At 40.8% G+C, this 22,770-nt stretch overlaps 1 protein-coding gene across 1 annotated transcript in view; it reads right to left on the reverse strand.

Moving 5' to 3' along the window:
• Positions 1-14,040: 14,040 nt before the first annotated feature.
• Positions 14,041-22,770, reverse strand: part of LOC128695815 (organic cation transporter 1) — a 28,976-nt gene continuing 20,246 nt past the window's right edge. Inside the window, exons 2-10 of the mRNA XM_053786680.2 lie at positions 22,008-22,391; positions 21,083-21,186; positions 20,659-20,821; positions 19,844-19,995; positions 18,910-19,078; positions 17,520-17,738; positions 15,133-15,347; positions 14,804-14,982; positions 14,041-14,527 (exon numbers count right to left, since the gene is read on the reverse strand). Coding sequence (XP_053642655.1) covers positions 14,279-14,527; positions 14,804-14,982; positions 15,133-15,347; positions 17,520-17,738; positions 18,910-19,078; positions 19,844-19,995; positions 20,659-20,821; positions 21,083-21,186; positions 22,008-22,303 — 1,746 coding nt within the window. The 5' untranslated portion in view covers positions 22,304-22,391 and the 3' untranslated portion in view covers positions 14,041-14,278. The remainder of the gene's footprint in view (positions 14,528-14,803; positions 14,983-15,132; positions 15,348-17,519; positions 17,739-18,909; positions 19,079-19,843; positions 19,996-20,658; positions 20,822-21,082; positions 21,187-22,007; positions 22,392-22,770) is intronic.

Genomic DNA, 22,770 nt, shown 5'->3' on the forward strand with positions numbered 1-22,770 from the left:
TAATAGTTTACTTAAAAGTGTAACTTTTCAGTTATATTGAAGGTGCGCAGGTATTATGGACACATATATAATATATTATATAGACTTACACTTGAATAATCAAATAACTTCAGACAATGTGACATATTTTCACTGTAATCCTGAGTGACTGTGTAAAAATCTTGGAGACAATTGTCCTCAAGACTCCAACTGTCTACTTGACGGACTCGGAACGTTCATGCATCCTCCCCAGATACCTAATATCATGCATTGAAATGTGCATCATTGTATCACTACTTCTCAGACACCTAACATCATGCAAGGAGGTAATGTGTATCATTGTACCACTTCTTCCCTCCCCAGATACCTAATATCTTGCAGGGAAGTAATGTGTATCATTGTACCCTGCAGTGTGCTTCATTATATCACTATTTCCCTCCCCAGATACCTGACATCATTGCAGTGCTTATCACTGTACCACTACTTCCCTCCCCAGTTACCTGACATCATTGCAGTGCTCATTATACCATTGCTTCCCTCTCCAGATACCTGACATCATTGCAGTGCTCATCGCTGCACCACTACTTTCCTCCCCAGATACCTGACATCATTGCAGTGCTCATCGCTGCACCACTACTTTCCTCCCCAGATACCTGACATCATTGCAGTACTCATTATACCATTATTTCCCTACCCAGATTCCTGACATCATTGCAGTGCTCATCACTGCACCACTACTTTCCTCCCCAGATACCTGACATCATTGCAGAGCTCATCATTATACCATTACTTCCACCCAGATACCTGCCATCATTGCAGAGCTCATCATTATACCATTACTTCCCCTTACCCTGCTCACCGACAGTTGTTCCAGAAGCTTTCAAGATCCTCAGTGGAATGTGTTGGAGTGACTATTGTCTCGTAACACAATGGAGAAGAGCCGAGAATTTTTCTGTTTCAGGTATTTCCACATTTACCAGAAGTTTTCATCTGTTTGACCCCAGTGGCTTTAGCGCTTTTTTCCACGAATAAAGTAAGAAATTAGAGGTATTTTTAATGTTGCTAAGTGATATCCGTAAATGAACTTCTGGAGAATGGATGTAGGTGGATAGTGTGTACACTAGACAGTTTAGGGGATAGTGTCTACAATGGATAGTGCAGGTGAATAGTGTCTATACTGGATAGTGTAGGTGGATGGTGTGTACACTAAAGTGTAGGTGGATGATGTCTTCACTGAACAGTGTAGGTGGATGTGTCTACGCTAAACAGTGTAGGTGGATGGTGTCTACACTAAAGTGTAGGTGGATGGTGTCTACACTGAACAGTGTAGGTGGATGTGTCTACGCTAAACAGTGTAGGTGGATGGTGTCCACACTGGACAGTGTAGGTGGATGGTGTCTACACTAAACAGTGTAGGTGGATGGTGTCTACACTAAACAGTGTAGGTGGATGGTGTCTACACTGGACAGTGTAGGTGAATGGTGTCTATACTGGACAGTGTAGGTGGATGGTGTCTACACTGGACAGTGTAGGTGAATGGTGTCCACACTAAGCAGTGTAGGTGATTGGTGTCTACACTAAACAGTGTAGGTGGATGGTGTCTACACTGGGCAGTGTAGGTGAATGGTGTCTATACTGGACGGTGTAGGTGGATGGTGTCTACACTGGACAGTGTAGGTGGATGGTGTCTACACTGGACAGTGTAGGTGGATGGTGTCCACACTAAAGAGTGTAGGTGGATGGTGTCTCCACTAAACAGTGTAGGTGGATGGTGTCTACACTAAACAGTGTATGTGGATGGTGTCTACACTGGACAGTGTAGGTGGATGGTGTCTACGCTAAACAGTGTAGGTGGATGGTGTCTACACTGGACAGTGTATGTGGATGGTGTCTACACTGGACAGTGTAGGAGGATGATGTCTACACTGGACAGTGTAGGTGGATGGTGTCCACACTAAACAGTGCAGGTGGATGGTGTCTAAACTAAACAGTGTAGATGGATGGTGTCTACACTGTACAGTGTAGGTGGATGGTGTCTGCAATAAACAGTGTAGGTGGACGGTGTCTACACTAAACAGTGTAGGTGGATGGTGTCTACACTGAACAGTGTAGGTGGATGGTGTCTACACTAAACAGTGTAGGTGGACGGTGTCTACACTAAACAGTGTAGGTGGACGGTGTCTACACTAAACAGTGTAGGTGGATGGTGTCTACACTAAACAGTGTAGGTGGATGGTGTCCACACTAAACAGTGTAGGTGGATGGTGTCTACACTAAACAGTGTTGGTGGATGGTGTCTACACTGGACAGTGTAGGTGGATGGTGTCTACACTGGAGTGTAGGTGGATGGTGTCTACACTGGACAGTGTAGGTAGATGGTGTCCACAATAAACAGTGTAGGTGAATGGTGTTTACACTAAACAGTGTAGGTGGATGGTGTTTACACTGGACAGGGTAGGTGGATGGTGTCTACACTGGACAGTGTAGGTGGATGGTGTCTACACTGGACAGTGTAGGTGGATGGTGTCTACACTGGACAGTGTAGGTGGATGGTGTCTACACTGGACAGTGTAGGTGGATGGTGTCTACACTGGACAGTGTAGGTAGATGGTGTCCACAATAAACAGTGTAGGTGAATGGTGTTTACACTAAACAGTGTAGGTGGATGGTGTTTACACTGGACAGGGTAGGTGGATGGTGTCTACACTGGACAGTGTAGGTGGATGGTGTCTACACTGGACAGTGTAGGTGGATGGTGTCTACACTGGACAGTGTAGGTGGATGGTGTCTACACTGGACAGTGTAGGTGGATGGTGTCTACACTGGACAGTGTAGGTGGATGGTGTCTACACTGGACAGTGTAGGTGGATGGTGTCTACACTGGACAGTGTAAGTTGATGGTGTCTACACTGGACAGCTTCCTGTCATCTGTTCACTTTTCGCTTGTTAACGGAGGTGCGTGGAAGGGCTCTTAATGCAAGGAATTGGAATTATCCTCCCGTTCCTCGCATCAAGCCTCATGCCTCCCAGTCCCCGGGTGCTGTATGACTGAATAAATAAATAATAATAATGTTAATAAAAATGCTACTACTACTAATAATAAGTATTATATAATTATTACTTCATCTGATCAAGACCAACCTGTTATTTGTTTCTGTATATATATATATATATATATATATATATATATATATATATATATATATATATATATATATATATATATATATATATATATATATATATATATATATATATATATATATATATAATATTTGCAGTGTTCAAGCATGTGTGGCATGTTAAGCAACTCTGGGCTCCTTCACGAGGCTTCAACATTTCCAAAGTGCTTTTCTCTGCAGCTCTGTGTCGAATTTTCCCATGGAATATATTGTGCAATGGGGTAAGAAAAAATTAGGAGAGTCTTTGCTACATAAAGTAAAAAGATTTTTCCATGCACTTATAGGTTGATTTAATATAATTTTGTTAGTGAATGGTGTATAGTCATGTATCGAGAATAGAAAAATCAGGTTGATTTGTTGTGTCGTTAGGATGTTGTAACCTTTGAGCTACCAGACGAGGCTACACGTGATATGTCGACCTTATGTAGTGTTCATCTTAATTAATGGGGGAACAAGGGTAGGTGGATGACGGTTGCCAGTTGACTCCCTCTCAAAGTGTAGCTCCCTCAGGACCCCTTCTCTGTAACTCCCTCAGAAGCCCTCTTTAACTTCCTCATAAGCCTTATTCAGGCTTGCGCCTCCTTCAGGAGCCCTCTATACGTCCTTCAGGAGCACTTGGTATCTAGTTCAGGAGCGCTGTATAGCTTCCTCGATAATGGGGTTGCAAAAGTTCTCGAAAGATAAATTATTATATACAGCTATCCCATGTACACAACAATGACACAGCCTGACACTGGGTTCACCTGGCATCAGCGCCCCGAAGGCTATATTACAGTGTAAACTATTTTTGACACCTGATTAGTTACCCTTCACCTACCAGGAATCGAACCCGATTACCTCCTAGACCCTGTGTGAGCCTTACGAATTTGGCCTTCTCCCATGAATGCAATAAACAGTGCATTATTAAAATAATTATTGTTCGGTATTATTATTAAACTCAGAATACCGTCGGGAGCTAATTTCTTCAGTGAATAGCTTCTTGGTCACGAACACGAGGAATGGAAGGGTAAATGTCAGTGTCATTATACCACAGCTCAAAAAAGAACATGCCTAAAGGCAAAAACAGGCTTCCGGCCAAGGTCTGGCACCATTAAAAAAATGACTTTATGGGCAGCAATGTGTGCCATTTGAGGGACGTACGTGGTGGGAAGGACCACGGCCCGACTACCGCAAGTCAAGGACGCATCAGCTGAGCTCAGAGTCGCACTGTCTTCTGTGTATTAGCTGAGTTCCGCACCACACTGTGTATTAGCTGAGTTCACCACAACAAGAAGAGTGCCAAAAGGTGTCTGATGAATGTAGCTACAGAAAGGTAGGGGAATGATTTTCTATTTTTTAGCTAACATACGTGTAAATTTTACCTTATTCCAAGTAATGACCCTCGTATTGTAGATAGTCTTAATGACCCTCGTGTAGTAGATAGTCTTTTTAGTATGATAATAAGATGTTATCTTCATTATAGAATAATAAGAAAATATTATAACCTTTATATTATAATAATAAAGTAAAAAAGGACCCCAATGGAAATAAGTCACTCTGACTTTTTTGGGTTATCCCAGGTTCTCTACACATATGCTGCTATGTATGATAATTCTATGTAACTGTATTTGTGTATACCTGAATAAACTTACTAGGTGAGTTCCGCACCACACTGTGTAGTGCGTTATGTGAGCGCGGCTCCTGCATTAGCCAGGAGGATAGGAAGAGAGATTCTACGATTACTAACCGCTTCAAGGGATGCCTTGATGCTGGGGAAGGGCTCTTAATCCAAGGGACTGGAGGCACTCTTTCCATTTCTCAGATCACATATGATTACCTAGCATACCCACTAAACGCTGTGCGAGCACCTACGAGTCTAGCGCTTCTCAGGACAGTTGTAGCGTAGCTCCGTTGTATCACCTTGGGTTTGTCTACGTCCCTGCAGTTAGTGTCATCTCACGTACTGAACTGCCTTCCTCTCACCTCCCCCTCCATCATCCCCCTTCACATCCCGCCAACCCTTTACCCCCCCCTCTAAAAAACACTGACTTTACCCAACCCGGACACACACAATAAATTAAACATCTTGTAGTGTGATATTTATTTTGTGAAATTTAATTTTAGTGAAATGACCCAAAGCTGTGGGTCAAAACGTTATGTGATACCGACAAGTAGTTGGAAAAAGACACAGACTGCAAACGCTGAGATATGTTATTGCAGTATTACACCTCAGTGTATTTTCCGCCTCCAGAACGCAAGTTGAGCGAACCAATTTCTCCAAATCTCTTCATAGATGTTACCTTGTTCACACTCCAGCAGTACATCGTATCACAAAAACTACGAGTCTCTCCACTCAACACATACACGTCTGCAGGATACACCAAGCCTTACTTCTCAAAAACCTTCATAACCTCATCTTAACCCTTTATGTGATGTCATCTACACCTTCCATCCATCCAACCTAGATTTATACACTTCTTGAACAACCAATCTGGCCTCATCGTGTCTAAATGAACCGTTTCAGGAACCTCTTTTGTCCCCTGAATTGTACCTATCACACCAACAAGCTATTTTATCCATTCCTTAGTCTTGGTACAATATTTATGCTACGTTAATCTCGGAGCACGTCTCCACTGCCTCCAGCCGCCTCTCACTGCAACACTGAAAATGCATCTCACACCTGTGCAAAAATATTAAACCACAATACTCTGGCACATTACTTTTTTTTTTACATCCATTGACAAGCAGACTCCTCAAAACACCAGCCACTTTCCATCCTTCATCTATTCGCTGATTCTCCCAATATTTCATACATCCATTTATGCACGCATCCTCTTCCAAATACCTAAATATATTCACTTCCGTTATACTTCATTGCAATCTATCATTCAGTCTTACACATCATAAACATCATCTTACTTTCATTACCTTGGCATCAGTGGCAACATGGATCCGCCACTGATACCCTGCCTTGCTTCAGAGAATTTCCCCTCCTATCTGTTGCTATCTTGCAACATTGCATAGCTTCTGACAACGCATGAGAGTGCGAAAGATACACACACACAGACACACACACACACACACACACACACACACACACACACACACACACACACACACACACACACACACACACACACACACACACATATATATATATATATATATATATATATATATATATATATATACATATATATATATTGCCAATAGCAAATTATTTTAAAAGTTCGGTTTCCTGCCATAAAATCTTTTTAAGCAGTTTACAGGCATATACGAGTATTTTATTAACTGCTTTGCGCTTGCTTGTGATGGAAAACTAATGACAGACTTGTATCAAAGAGTGGGCAATTATGTGGCTTATCGATGTAATACCAGTGTTATACATATTTGAGAGAGAGAGAGAGAGAGAGAGAGAGAGAGAGAGAGAGAGAGAGAGAGAGAGAGAGAGAGAGAGAGAGAGAGAGAGAGAGAGAGAGAGAGAGAGAGACAGAGAGAGAGAGTGGGACAACTACGTGAACAGCAGGCAGAGTATGTGTAGTCCATAATAGAGTTATCAGGCTCTGGTCAGGAGAAAACTACTTTCGCTACGTACTTTCTCCTGCCCAGTCTTACCTCTTGGTCAACGCTCCTCCACACCCAGGTTATACTTCAGGCAACACTTCCTACACTGCAACACTTCCCACACTGCAACAAACCCAACAATGCAAACTGCACACAACTGAAGATGAAAGTAGAACCGAACTAGTAACTGCATAACTTCTTAACTTTCAAAAGTATTTTTTATTTAAACTTTAATGTCTGTCATTCTAAGACTGATAAATCAAATTTCTGAAGAAAAAAAATATATGTACGTTTGTGTGATATATATATATATATATATATATATATATATATATATATATATATATATATATATATATATATATATATATATATATATATATATATATATATATATATATATATATATATATATATATATATATATATATATATATATATATACATATATATATATATATATATATATATATATATATATATATATATATAAGAAATATATATATATATATAATATATATATATAATATATATATATATATATATAAGAAAAAGTTTTGGAGTGAGATTAACAAGTTAAGAAAGCCTAGAGAACAAATGGATTTGTCAGTTAAAAATAGGAGAGGAGAGTTATTAAATGGAGAGTTAGAGGTATTGGGAAGATGGAAGGAATATTTTGAGGAATTGTTAAATGTTGATGAAGATAGGGAAGCTGTGATTTCGTGTATAGGGCAAGGAGGAATAACATCTTGTAGGAGTGAGGAAGAGCCAGTTGTGAGTGTGGGGGAAGTTCGTGAGGCAGTAGGTAAAATGAAAGGGGGTAAGGCAGCCGGGATTGATGGGATAAAGATAGAAATGTTAAAAGCAGGTGGGGATATAGTTTTGGAGTGGTTGGTGCAATTATTTAATAAATGTATGGAAGAGGGTAAGGTACCTAGGGATTGGCAGAGAGCATGCATAGTTCCTTTGTATAAAGGCAAAGGGGATAAAAGAGATTGCAAAAATTATAGGGGGATAAGTCTGTTGAGTGTACCTGGTAAAGTGTATGGTAGAGTTATAATTGAAAGAATTAAGAGTAAGACGGAGAATAGGATAGCAGATGAACAAGGAGGCTTTAGGAAAGGTAGGGGGTGTGTGGACCAGGTGTTTACAGTGAAACATATAAGTGAACAGTATTTAGATAAGGCTAAAGAGGTCTTTGTGGCATTTATGGATTTGGAAAAGGCGTATGACAGGGTGGATAGGGGGGCAATGTGGCAGATGTTGCAAGTGTATGGTGTAGGAGGTAGGTTACTGAAAGCAGTGAAGAGTTTTTACGAGGATAGTGAGGCTCAAGTTAGAGTATGTAGGAAAGAGGGAAATTTTTTCCCAGTAAAAGTAGGCCTTAGACAAGGATGTGTGATGTCACCGTGGTTGTTTAATATATTTATAGATGGGGTTGTAAGAGAAGTAAATGCGAGGGTCTTGGCAAGAGGCGTGGAGTTAAAAGATAAAGAATCACACACAAAGTGGGAGTTGTCACAGCTGCTCTTTGCTGATGACACTGTGCTCTTGGGAGATTCTGAAGAGAAGTTGCAGAGATTGGTGGATGAATTTGGTAGGGTGTGCAAAAGAAGAAAATTAAAGGTGAATACAGGAAAGAGTAAGGTTATGAGGATAACAAAAAGATTAGGTGATGAAAGATTGAATATCAGATTGGAGGGAGAGAGTATGGAGGAGGTGAACGTATTCAGATATTTGGGAGTGGACGTGTCAGCGGATGGGTCTATGAAAGATGAGGTGAATCATAGAATTGATGAGGGAAAAAGAGTGAGTGGTGCACTTAGGAGTCTGTGGAGACAAAGAACTTTGTCCTTGGAGGCAAAGAGGGGAATGTATGAGAGTATAGTTTTACCAACGCTCTTATATGGGTGTGAAGCGTGGGTGATGAATGTTGCAGCGAGGAGAAGGCTGGAGGCAGTGGAGATGTCATGCCTGAGGGCAATGTGTGGTGTGAATATAATGCAGAGAATTCGTAGTTTGGAAGTTAGGAGGAGGTGCGGGATTACCAAAACTGTTGTCCAGAGGGCTGAGGAAGGGTTGTTGAGGTGGTTCGGACATGTAGAGAGAATGGAGCGAAACAGAATGACTTCAAGAGTGTATCAGTCTGTAGTGGAAGGAAGGCGGGGTAGGGGTCGGCCTAGGAAGGGTTGGAGGGAGGGGGTAAAGGAGGTTTTGTGTGCGAGGGGCTTGGACTTCCAGCAGGCATGTGTGAGCGTGTTTGATAGGAGTGAATGGAGACAAATGGTTTTTAATACTTGACGTGCTGTTGGAGTGTGAGCAAAGTAACATTTATGAAGGGATTCAGGGAAACCGGCAGGCCGGACTTGAGTCCTGGAGATGGGAAGTACAGTGCCTGCACTCTGAAGGAGGGGTGTTAATGTTGCAGTTTAAAAACTGTAGTGTAAAGCACCCTTCTGGCAAGACAGTGATGGAGTGAATGATGGTGAAAGTTTTTCTTTTTCGGGCCACCCTGCCTTGGTGGGAATCGGCCGGTGTGATAATAAAAAAAAATAAAAAAAAAAATATATATATACATATATATATATATATATGTGTGTGTGTGTGTGTGTGTGTGTGTGGTGCCGAATATGTAAAACTGGTCAGTTAGCAAGAACTCATTTAAAATTAAGTCCTTTCTGAAATTTTCTCTTATACGTTTAAAGATATACTTTTTTCATTAATGTTAATGTAAAAAAAAATTATTTTTGCACTAAAAGAATCTAAGAAAACTTACCTAACCTTATTATAACAAGAACAATTTATTTTAGCCTAACCCAACTAAATATATTTTAAATACGTTTACAATAATTTAGTGCTAAACAAACACAATCAAATATATTTTTTCCGTTAGGTTCAGAATGATTTTGGCGAAATTATTGCATACACAAATTTTCACTTGTCCTATATGGCAAGATGAACGTTGCTATTTAAGCCAAGATCGCAAGTTCTGCCTATTCGGCACGACATATATACACACACACAATATCTCTTAAGTGCAAAAACTTCCAATTAAAACAAAATCGAGCACACGTTGTCTTGATGATTAGACATATATTAAGCTTAGATATCAAATATTTCTACACATTCACTATTCAGAGTACAACGCTTGTACTGTATAGTGATTTTGCAATACACAAACTTGCAGTACGCGAGCTTTCATTGATAAGCAATGCGATAAACTCCTAATTTATATCATTATGTGGTGAACAATATACCTCTCTACAATGGGAAGGAATTGTAAGCTTACAAAAGCCTTGCAACATACCTGTACTTTGTGTGGGAGTGGGTAGCAAGGCTACGTGAGTGGCAGGTATGGGACGGAGGAAAAAATGTATAGCAGATCTTTTAGTTATACGACGTTTTACCTTCAAGAGGACTTATAAAGTACTTCTTTTAGGTGATATATCGTATTTAATAAAAGTCTACGTTTGCTATAGGTTTTTTTTTTCAGAACTTGTCTTTACACATCCTCTGTGCCACGGCCCCTCATATAGTAAGTAAACATTTGCAAAGTCAAATACCAAGCAGTATTTTGAAAGATGATACCCAATATTTTTACAGAGATAAAATCGTTACGCATTCACGTAACTTTATTTATCATAGTTAATCTCGAAACTATTGCTAGCATTAGAGTATAAAAGCAGTGGTTAGCCGACTTGTGAACGCAGCCTCCTCGACGACACAGAAGACGGTATCATAACATTAAAGTCATGGGCAGATCATTATCAAAACAATGGTGAGAGTCATAGTTCAGTATGAAGCTTAACAATAGGAATTTTATATAACATTCTTCCCCATTTCTCTTTAAAATATTGATAGTGCTATTTTCACCATTACTACTACAACTATTACTACTGTTGTTATTCATAGTATAATGTGAAACTGACTAAGTTAAATATGCCTTTAAGATGGGATTTTTACATAAATAATACAACAGGGCTTAAATATTACAAACTATTTAACATACTGTTGAGATATTCCTCGCTGACCATCTCCCTGTTGTATAGATGCAATAGTTTGCGATACCCAGAGAACCTAGATATATCATTCCTTAACTTGCTTCAAAGAATCGAATATAAAACATTCTTGACATTTCTCATATTTTGTTTTCCGCTTATCAGTGTTGCCCCAAGGAGGGAGGGAGGGAGGGAGGGCATCTGAAAGTGAAGGTAGACAAGTGCCGAGTTTATTCATCTCGCTTAAAAGGGGAAAAAACTTGTTCAATTACGCTAGTGCGTGGTTGTGTGTGCTGACCCAACACTCGGCAGGTCGTCAACCCGTGCCAGCGAGAGTTACTCTGGGATACAATAATTTCTCTCCATATCTCCGTCTGGACTACACTCATAAATAAAATCATACTTGTATTACCTTTCCCTTTCTGACTCCGAATGATGTTATTAAAGAAATTATTAAGTGCAATTTCGGTTTTCTGAAGTAACCAATACGAATGCACTGAATTCACTATGGTCCAGCCTTCAATGGAGTGATGGTTAGAACTTCAGTATGTCCGTGAAAATGAGCTTTTTTGATGCTTTTTCACCACAGACTGAAACGCCGAGGCCAGTCATGGTTCACTGGCCGGAGTTGGTAAACGAGCCAGCCACATGGATGTCAAAAATCACCTCTTCATTCTGAGTTTAGTTAATAAGGTGAACAATCTTGTTGAAGACAGAGATCATACATAGTTTTAAGAGTAGGTATGATATAGACAAACAGTCCAGGAATAGTGTGACCAACTGCTGGCGAGTATATGACCGGTGGCTGGGCCAGTAACATAGACGAACTCTGGAGCCACAAACATTTGAGTACAGGCTACACCCGTGTCCACATGCTCTGTGCTGTTATGAATTTGTTATGATAACGTAACAATAAGACTTTGTGAAACAACGGTAAAAATCAGTCGGGGTATAGTGACAAAAATGACAAAGTTTAACTGGTAATGAAGAAATATTTCACTGATTATCACACAAAGTATAAAGAGGTCAAATGGTTTACTTACTCTTAACCTCCTGCTAAAATGGTTCGTTATACTTTACTGTGTTTCCTTGTTCATCTCTGTTCAGAGTCTATGTCAAGGTGCAGTAGTAATTATTATTAATATAATAAAAAAGAAGCGCTGAACCTACTAGGGTCATAAAACGCAGTAGTAAACATATCTCTGTTGTGGGGTGACCTCGTTAACCACTGTACTAAGGTTCATAGGTATGTGGAGTTAATTACGAAAGTGATAGTATTTTTTTGCGAAGCCCATAGTAAGGTTAACGTTTTGGGCATTTGTTAAGCGAACAGTTATATCAAACGGACACGTTAATTTTAATATTAATTGAATGGCTTAATGTCAATGTTTATTATACACCAGTGTAAATTTGCCGATATAAGCTCAAATCTCCTGCTGAGGCTTCAATAACAAGTATTTACTAAATATTTCGAGTATTATAACATGTAAACACAGCGCTTGTTGAAGTGGGCGCGGGTTTAACTTATAATGTGAAAACTAACACTTCCTCAGGGAAATTAAGTTTGCTTATCAATTCGGGAAGACTAAAGTCATTAAGTAACGAAAATTATTAAGGAACACTATTAGAACGTTGCCTTCGGAAGCGATGTTAATTAACATGATTTGTTATTGTTTGGTAGGTGTGGCGGGAAGGCAGAAACTATTTATCATTTCAAACATCAAGGAGGTTGGAGGATAATTCTCAGATTTTAAAATGTGTGTCAACGCAAATTCGGAGGTCTTCCTCCCTAGCCTATCAATTTATCGAGTCGCCAGAACACTTGGAAGAGTAGAGACAAGCAATGTAAGCGCTTTATGCAAGGTATCAGAGGATTTCTTGGCAACCACTATGCTCGGTGTGTGAAGGGTCCACATTAATGATTTTACTAGCTTGAGGTGGCCATCCTGTGATCAGTTAGTTATTTACCTGAACTGTTATCATTTCCATTACAAATGGGGCGAAACCCCAAATAGGTAGAATATGTGTAGCTATATATATGCAGTAGTCCTTAATAACCTAGTGATCATGCTGTTTGTGGTCTGAGGTAAATTAGAAATTAATTATTAACCCTGCTTTTATATTAGAGATTTCTTAATTTATCGTTATTTACAGTTAACAAGTTATCCGAACACCATAGTTAGCTCCCAGACCCCAGCTTCAGGGACGCTTGTTCAGGGGCAGGCAACCGGAAAGGCCTTTTGATAGGCTTTGAACCTAACGAAAATTAAAATAAACAAAGCCCAAACCTAGGAGGAAGGAAAATTTATTTTTTCGTGACAACTGGTATATTTTTCATGTCCCCATGCTGATATTTGTATCAACAAGTTGCATTCTTTACACCCTATCGTGTCACCAACTGCCCAGACGTCCACTCCGGACACCTAAATTGTGAGATTTATCATTTTATTATTGCATTCATAGAGAGCGCTAAGCTCGTAGGGATCATACGGCGCCTGGTTAATGGGAGGCAATCATACTTAATACAAGGAAGGAAACATAAGCTGTATTTCCTTAGACCAAAAGCCCTTCACTGGTATGAATTCACCTTCCCTGAGGTACATATCTCTAAATGCTCTAAATTCTGAGTCGGCAAAGGCATATATGTTTTCAGAGGAGGTAAGGATATATACATCGAGAGGTGTGTACGTAGGGAGGTGTGTGCTAGTGAGGGGCACTTGATCCATAGAACTGGAGTTACCCTTCCTTGGACTGAACCTGAATTCCTTCCATTCTCCGTGTTCAACGCTTCTCCCCTGATTAAAATAAAATCTCAGGGGAGGTACTTTATAACTGGGGCTGTCCACCAGCATCCGGTAGACAATGTTTATAATGGGGCTGTCCACCAGCATCTGGTAGACAATGTTTATAAGGTGGCTGTCCACCAGCATCTGGTAGACAATGTTTATAAGGTGGCTGTCCACCAGCATCTGGTAGACAATGTTTATAAGGTGGCTGTCCACCAGCAGCATGAAGACAATGAAGGAAATCTAGTATTTTTATTTGTAATAATTTGTTAGTTCCCGGGTTTTCAGACGTTTTACGTATATTTTCATGTTCGTTTGAGTATTATATTCAGCATTTCTTAAAAACGTTTTGCTTGAAAGAAAACTATATAGGAATAAGATAATTTTGTATTCCAGCCATTAAGATCAAGGACACTAATAAGGAAAAACATTACAATCTGGGGAACGTAATTAACCTACTGTGAATGGGCACTACTTTAGTGTTTAAAACATTTCAGTTGAGCATTTCAATGGCGGCAGCATCACATCCCTAAGGTCAGTAAAGTTATGTAATTATTGACGTGTATATTTATTTAGGATTTTTCTCTATCTAGATACACATCATTTGTGAAATTTTGACATTATTAACAGTTGTGGATGTAGGAATTTCCCACAATAATCTGTCGAGAACAATTCTCTCATAAACTTTAAACATACATGATTCAGAATTTTATTTAGTCTTCGTCTCCCGGAGAAAATTGTTGTGGACAGCTTGGCGTGTCTCGACCTAACTGGTTTTCTTACTCTCATGCTACAACGAAGAGGTGCCGTTGACGGCAGATTCCATCTTGTTGTGATTCTGCATTCTAGGAGCTGTTTTGTGTTTGGTCCAGTGGGTGATAATGGCACAGTAAGGTTGGTTACAGCCCACACGGTTAGCCTGGTGCACTGTCTGAGGCAGAGGCAGGCCCAGAGTCTCTGGCAGGAAGGTGCTCACTATGGCTCCACATACACACAGGCTACTCAGGATATAATAAGGCAGCTTCTTGTCCGTATTGCCCTGCGGAGACCACACACAGTTACATCATACAAGCAAAAATTTGCAAGGGTTGCAAAACTATTTGCATAGAATAAAGGTCCCAATACTATGGCTGGAGGAATTCTCAACTCACAAATTGGAAAAAAATCTTGAATGATGTTTCGGTTTGTCCTGTAATCTGGATCATTATCATATGATCCAGGACGAGTCGAAACGTCTTCCATTTTTTTTCAGTTTGTAGGTTGTGAATACTATGACTGATCTGAATGAGTTAACATGAGACCAAGTGTGACATACCAAGGCCATGAGCGTGGGGACAAGAACAGTAGCTGAGAGGCCGGTGACCGCCGTCACACCGTAAGATATGGAACGAAGTGGTGTTGGGAAGAGCTCCCCGATCTGCATGTACACTACCAGCACCGCCTCCGTCACAAAGAGCTTAACCAAGCCGCAAAAAGTCACCAGCAACCACTGATCTAAAAGAGGAGGCACAAAACTTTTGATTTCATGACTAGAATTAGTTGCCTTCTTCCTATTTTATTCTGCTAACTCGGGCTCACTAATAGTACAGGCAGTACTGGCATTGTCCCTGACTTACCCAAGTCCTTCCGTTCTCCAAGTCTTACCAGTGATTGCAGTAGAGGAAAGGCCACTGAAGATGGCGCTGAGGGAGAGGCTGTAGATGATAGCTAGTCTTCGACCCAGGTACTGTGCCGACACCATGCCCAGCAGGTTACCAGGGATCTCTACCAGAGATAAGACGAAGAAGTTGACGAACTCGTTGCCCGTCATGTTGTGGATGTTGAGCACAATGCCAGAGTACACCACGCAGAAGATCACCCTGTTTACCATCACAGATATGTTACTTATTGATAATAATTTCAAGTGACATTAACATATAGTTGGAAAAAACAAAAGATGAAAACACTAAGACATTTTGTGTTGTTTTCATATTAATAAAATTAGTACGTCAGCAGAGTGCTGCTATCCATTTTATATGGAAGATACTTTGTGGGGACACCCGCAGCCTGCTGCTACTCTATTATATGAGTTGCACTGTGGGAACATTCACAGTATGCTGCTACCCTATTCAGTAAGCGTTAAATTGTGGGAATATCTACTATATGCTGCTACCCTATTTTATGATAAGTAAATTGTACGAACAATGTCTAGTTGTTTTCCTGTCCTAGTCCATCAGAGGATGGTTTTGTGAATTATTATGTGAGGAAATTACCTGCATGAGGTTTACAGGGTATTACCTGAATTATTACAGGCAAGTAATTTGGGTGGGATAAGTGGGACTTAAATCACAGTGGGTCACAGGACTGTAACTCCCTCGATGCCCATTCCCTATCACTCTCACAAAAAGCTAAACCCGACATTAAATTAATAATTACAATATTAAAACCAGCTACTTTAGTAAATTAAAGTTGTGGACTGGATATGATTAGGCTTGCTTGGTATACAAAGGAAATTCGTATTACCACTTACCATTTAATTACTGTAGATGGATCACACCACCACCTGCCTAACACCCAGACCCTACACTGGCCAGCTAGAGATCTAAATGAAAAGACTAATGGTGCACTTTCCTGTGAGTGATGGTCATCCCTTATCTTCCGCCATCCACACGTAATTCTTGAGGTCCCGCAAATTTCATGTCCCAATTCTTCAGCAGGGGACATTAACACGTATTCCTATTACAAATTCTGATTGAAAAAAACCCAATTTGACCACGAAGACGCCGGATTATTAGCCGAATTTTCCACGACAACCAATGCCCACAAATTATAAATGGAGCCCCCCCCCCCGGCGTCACTCCAATGCTGTTCTGCATCCCCCCCCTCATTCGAAATTTCTCGAAAGGGTCAAACCAGCACCACATCTTATTGCACAATTATTGTAATATTCAAATTTACACATGCTGAATTCAGGAAAACCAAAAATTTTCTACAGATGGGTTGCATACATGAAGTGTCGCACTCCGTCACACAGGATGGGATGTATACACTCCAGTAGATGTCACACTCCATCACAAAGATTCCAGTTTTATACCTGAGGAGTGAGGATAGGCTGGAGTTGATCACGTGTCTTTCTGCTTCCTAACCAAATAATAAATCTTGATTTTTCATTTATTTTCGAATATATTTGCCTGCTTGTTTATACACTGATTAAATTTCATGCTTTCTTATCTACAGGCATAACAAATCTCTCAACCTGTCAAAATATTTTTGAAATTATTTATGAATTTAATGATTATATTTATCACATGAAAGAATTATGTATTCTGTAACTTGTTTCATCATCTCATCTGCTTTTCTAATTATCTGGAGGTTCATAATTAACCCACAAATTAGAAATATAAACTAGAACACGATTATTCCCGTCCCTGACCATTATTAAGTTCACGAGGAACCATCGAAAGGTCATCTAATATTATTTTCAAACGTGTGGGTTAATTATCAATTGTTCCATCCATGGTATTGCGAATTATTAATTTATCTGAAGAAAGGCTACCGTGGTACTACAGTAGTAGAATATACTACCATGACATGAATTGATCAAGTCCCTAGTGGACGAAACGTCTTCATAAAATACCATAACCCGCGAACTGTTTTACTTACATTCACTACCAACCACGACAAGAGGTAATATGAGCCTGGGGACATCACCAGAACACTGGGTTGGTAGACACCAACCCTCCAGAATACACTTATTATAATTTTCTTGTGTCTTAATAGTTCATTGTCCTGTAATATTTCCTTTCCTATTTAAGAATCCTGGGGTGAGACCGAGCAGTAAGGGCAATGATCCTCGGAAATATAAATAGATAACACAACGCCCCTTCAAGCAATGCCAAGACGCTAGTGTAGTCTTGATCTAAGGAACTGACACTACCCTTCATGCCATTCGATCAAACCTGATTACTTGCTGATTCCTTTGCAGGTTTTTTTCATTTTCCATAAAACTATTACTACTACTACTAATAATAATAATATTAATAATAACACACATATTGAGAGTAGCGATGAGGAGGTGTTTCCTGAGCATTTTATGTTTGAGGAGGTCCCTGACGGAGGCGGGCTTCTCAGCAGCCTGGGCCTCCTGCAGTAGACGGCGAAGGTCTTGCGGAGTCTTCCGGCCATTAGTGGACGCCACCTGGGTCATGATGGCCTCACATTCCTCCACACGGTTCATGGCGAGCAGCCACCTCGGCGACTCAGGCAGGAACCTGGCAAGACCGGAATGGATTAAGGTCTCTGTAGGCCCTAGTAACTCTTAATCGTAGCCACACTAAGACATCCACAAGTCTGGTAAGAGACAGATGCAGTATAATGCGATTATTATCAACACTTCGACAACACAGTGCCTTTTATCAAGTCACCGATGTTTGTAATCTGATAAAGCCTGCTGTGCGGCCAAAACGTTAATAAATGCTCGCATTATACTGAATGTGTTTCTTTCTCTATCGTGTTGGTATATCACTTCTCTCCATCTGCACGTCTACAACACTACTGGCCATTCGTGGAGGGTACCCTGATGCTGGGGAAGCCTCATGATCCAAGAAACTGGGGCTAGCCTTACCTTCACTGAATCATACCTAATTACTTCTAATTCCCAGAGGTGTATGATTCCTACGGGTTTATCGCTTCCACACTAATATAATAATAATATGATGTATCGACTGATACGTGATCCGAGAGTTAATACGCCTCCCGAAGCTGACCCAAGACAAGAGGCCTGGTAGATAGTCCTCAGAACTCTGAAGAGGCAGAAGAGCTACGGCTGAACATCCTCAAAAGACATGAGGCCATAATTCAACCCGCGAAGAGGCCCAAGAGCAGGAAATTAACCCGGTCAAATATTGTGGAAATGTTAACGCAATAACGAGGCTAGAAAATCAAGACTCCGTGAGTGTATCCTGGCTTCAGACAACCACACACTGAAACACATCATATACCACATAAAACTTGTAAAGTGCCGCGTACAGGGCTTAATTTACGGAGGGAACACCCATCTGATCACCACAAAGAATGAATATGTGTATTCCGATGTAATAGAGTATGTCTCAACATTCCGGGGATATTATGAAATGACTTACTGCCAATCTGAAAAGGACCTTGAAACTGCGTAAAGGATCCTACTGTACGTTTGGAAAAGGACGTGTTTCTGGAGACTCGAAACTGAAATCGAGTCTTGCAGAATCACTGAATCATTTAGAAGATTTAAAGTGATGATAATCCAAGGAACTGGAGCTAGCCTTCCTTTCTTTGGATCACATCTGATTGCCTCCCATTCCCCAGGTTCTAAGTAGCCCCCATGACTTTTATAATAATACAAATGGTAATGGATGCTTGGGATTCACTTGCAAGACAATTTATGTGTAAGACAGATTGCATTACCTCCAGTAGAGCAAGAAGAGAATGGACGGGGTGTGGCAAAGGATGCCGAAGGTCCGCCAGTTAGCGAGGAGCCAGGCGCAAAGCGCGACGCAACACATGCCCAGCGTCCCTAACACGAAGGACAGAGCCGCCGTCAGTCCACGAAGCTTCTCGGAACTCAGCTCCACCACTGTCGCAACCAACACTATGTCACATACTGATCATATAAGAACATTAGATATATCAACGAACAATTATGAAACTAACATGACTATGACATGGTAGTCAATCATAGATTTGTATAGAACAATCTTGGCTTGTTTTTATTTTTACCAATAATGCAAACGTTATATCCTTTAGGTATTAAGAGTTTTAGCCTTCTTTTAAATCTGCTGTACATGTCTTTTACGATGGCTTTGCTTATTTCCTCCTATGGTGCTATTTGGTGCTGATGAGGGGCTCTTGATCTTACGAATTGGATTTGTCCTCCCCTTACTTGGATCGAACCTGACTGCCTCCCATTCCCAGCCGCTGTATGACGCCTATGGGTTTAGAGCTTCCCACTAAATATAATACAATAATAATTGTTCATGTTCACAGATTTCTGAGATTTTGCTCTTTATTAGAAAGTTAATAGTATGATGACTTTGTCATAAGATTTTAGCTTTATCTGTTGATATTATGAGACCATATGACAAACGTAGCTTGTAGTCTATTAGGTGGTGCTTACAGTTCCTTATGTAAGTAGGATATTTTGTTTGTTAGAAGAAATATTAGCATTTCTCTTGATGCGGATCTAGTCATACGAGGCTCTCAAAGTGGAGTTTTTAGTCATATATGACCGAAGCCTTCCGTTGTTACTGGTCCAACCTGTAAAAATAAACTTTTTTTTTTTAACTACGGTGTACTCGGCCTAGCCTCAGGACACATGCTCTCTTCTGTGGGAAATACTCACTAATGATATATGGCATCTGGTAGATACTGAAGAAGGCAAAGCAGGTGAGGAAACGGGCAGCAGTGAAGAGTTGCCAGGTAGGCATGTACATGTTGACGACGCCGAAGAAGTTGATGGTGGCTGCCAGGAAGAACACTGGCCGACGACCCACTCTGAAGCAGGAATGAAAGAGGTGGTAGTAAAGGATGCCATGTTTGCTAAGTTCTACACTAGCTGTTGGATTATTGCAGAATATTATACACATATCATTTAACCTCTCTCATACATGGTGTCGTATTTGCAGATATGTTTTCTTTAATATCTTATTATCTATCAAAACAGCAAATAGCACATTTACACGATTAGCAAAGGTTTTGTGTAAACTGGAAATTTATACAAGTTTTCTACCATAATTTATAAACAGTTAAAATTTAGTTGACTTTTATAGATTCCTCTGCAACTATGTATGATGCAGAACTACACCAGTGGTTCCTGATTTTTTGACAAGAGCCACATAATATGGTATTCTAATTCTCATAACATTAAAAAAATGTAGCCTCAATCTGCTCGTTATATTCCCTAGTAGCTTTCCACTCAGCGTAATGTTCTTAACACCCGAAATTTTTGGCTGAGGTTATAATGACTTCATGAAACTGAGACAGCCACCGGACTCAAATGTATACACACCGTGTATGTATATTGAGAGTTTTAGGGATTAAAATCTTTATTTGTGTACCGGTGAAATGCATTCTTAATGACCCTGGTGCAGTTTACAGTCTAACCACAGGAGACGACTTAGCTTGATATGAGTGAAGTTAGACAAGGGCAGCAGAGACCTGTCAGCCAGGATGGAAAGCAGCAGCGTCCCGACGGCGTTGCCAGCCACAGCCAAGGAGAAAATGGTGGTGACTGTCGAAGCTCGCTCACACACCCAGTTAAAGTGTGTGACTGCCGTCTCCTGCCAGTTAGTACGGTCATAGTCCCACCCAAACTGACACTCTATCCAGGAAGAAGAAGGGAACGGGCAAAAGCTGGTGAAATGGTTTCGATATAGGTATATGGTTGATCAAAATGAGAAAATATCTATGAAAGCAATCAGAAAATAATAAAAGTGTTGATTGAAGCTTTTCCAGCAATGGCAAGAAGTATTGTAGTGTGGACAACAAGGATAACCCCAAGTGGCTGATGTTGACCTGGAAGTTTGGTACTGGACGTTAGCTTCTCTTCAGGTGATTGATACATGGTCGGTGTGTGACTTACTGGTGGTGGTGGTTTGGTCGATGATGGTGTTGCCCTTTACACTGTAGGTGGTGTTGAACATGAAACACTTGCTGTGCTGTAGCGTCCCGTCTGCCCCAGACTCCCTGTGTAATGCAATACAAGCTAAAGTCAGTCAATCTCTCTGAACATGACAGTAGTTACACGAACTCCAATGGAAATAAGTCACTCTGGCTTTTTTGGGTTATCCTTGGGTCTCTAGGTATACCTGAATAAACGTACTTAACCTTTCCCTAGTTAAAGTTCACCAGCGGTGAAAATTTGGAGCCGATCGGAAAAGGTATTCCCAGTTTATAAATGAAAACCTTAGAGAAAGAACAATAATCTGGCAACCACTTAAACATACATATTCTGGGATATATGATAAATAAAGAATGGAGGTAAAGTTACCTTTGTCTTCCGTCCTTGCATGTATTTTTCTAGCTTGTATGTTAACTTACTACGAGGGTGAGAGCAACTGTTATTTACACACCAACACATACTTGTTTTAAAATTTGTATTATGCTATTTTGAGATGTACAAGATTATATTTTCAAATGTGAAGGGCAGTGTGTGGTCGTGTCATACTCACCAAGGCAGTGTGTAGTCGTGTCATACTCACCAAGGCAGTGTGTGGTCGTGTCATACCAAGGCAGTGTGTGGTAGTGTCATACCAAGGCAGTGTGTGGTAGTGTCATACTCACTAAGGCAGTGTATGGTCATGTCATACTCACCAAGGCAGTGTCATACTCACCAAGGTAGTGTGTGTGGTCGTGTCATACTCACCAAGGCAGTGTGTGGTATTGTCATACTAAGGCAGTGTGTGACCGTGTCATACCAAGGCAGTGTGTGGTAGTGTCATACTCACCAAGGGAGTCCGTAGTCGTGTCATACTCACCAAGGTAGTGTGTGGTCGTGTCATACTCACCAAGGTAGTGTCATATTGTGCCACTCCTCAGCCGTGAAGTCCTCACCACGACCCGGAACATGACAGGTGTGGGTGGGCGTGGAGAGCATAAGCAGGAGGGAGGAGGCGCCGAATGGAGAGTAGAAGGAGAGTGGCAGCATGAAGCAATACAACAAGAGCTTCTGGTAGCGGCCCTCCGTCCCTACAGCAGCCATCACGCGCTCGAAGGAGCTTAAAGCAGGGCTCTTGTCACTATTCAGATCTCCACCGCTCGTCAGCATTTTGCTTTCGTTGTGTCCTGCCTCACATTCATTCATCGTGCAGCTTTAAGAGTATTTATGATATTACAGGAACTGAATACTCGGAGAAATGCCGCTTCCTGTTTAGTCATGTAGCAGAGCCTGTCTAAAAAGAGAAAGGTACATTAGGTATTACGCGAAGGATTAGTAATGGAGCTCTGCAATATGTGCACTGCTCACCTATACTGAACTGGTGACTGCTTTCTGGCGACAGAAACTTAGGGCTTAAATCCAGAGGGAGACGACTGGCAGTGGGGTTCTTTACGTACGGCGCATCTATCACGCCCCACAATAGCGCCATGGACAACATGTATTTTGGCCGCTGCACGATCTGAGACAAGTATCACTGCAATTCATAACTCCAGTTCCCCGTGTCTCAATGCAAGTGATTGGAATAGAGTGTGGCATAAGTTGACCATGCGTTGAAGATTTTAAGGGAAACAGAAGAGGCAGTCCAAAGTCATCATTTGGAATTTAATTTCCCA

Source organism: Cherax quadricarinatus, chromosome 41 (genome assembly GCF_038502225.1).
Source record: "Cherax quadricarinatus isolate ZL_2023a chromosome 41, ASM3850222v1, whole genome shotgun sequence".
Lineage (NCBI taxonomy): Eukaryota > Metazoa > Arthropoda > Malacostraca > Decapoda > Parastacidae > Cherax > Cherax quadricarinatus.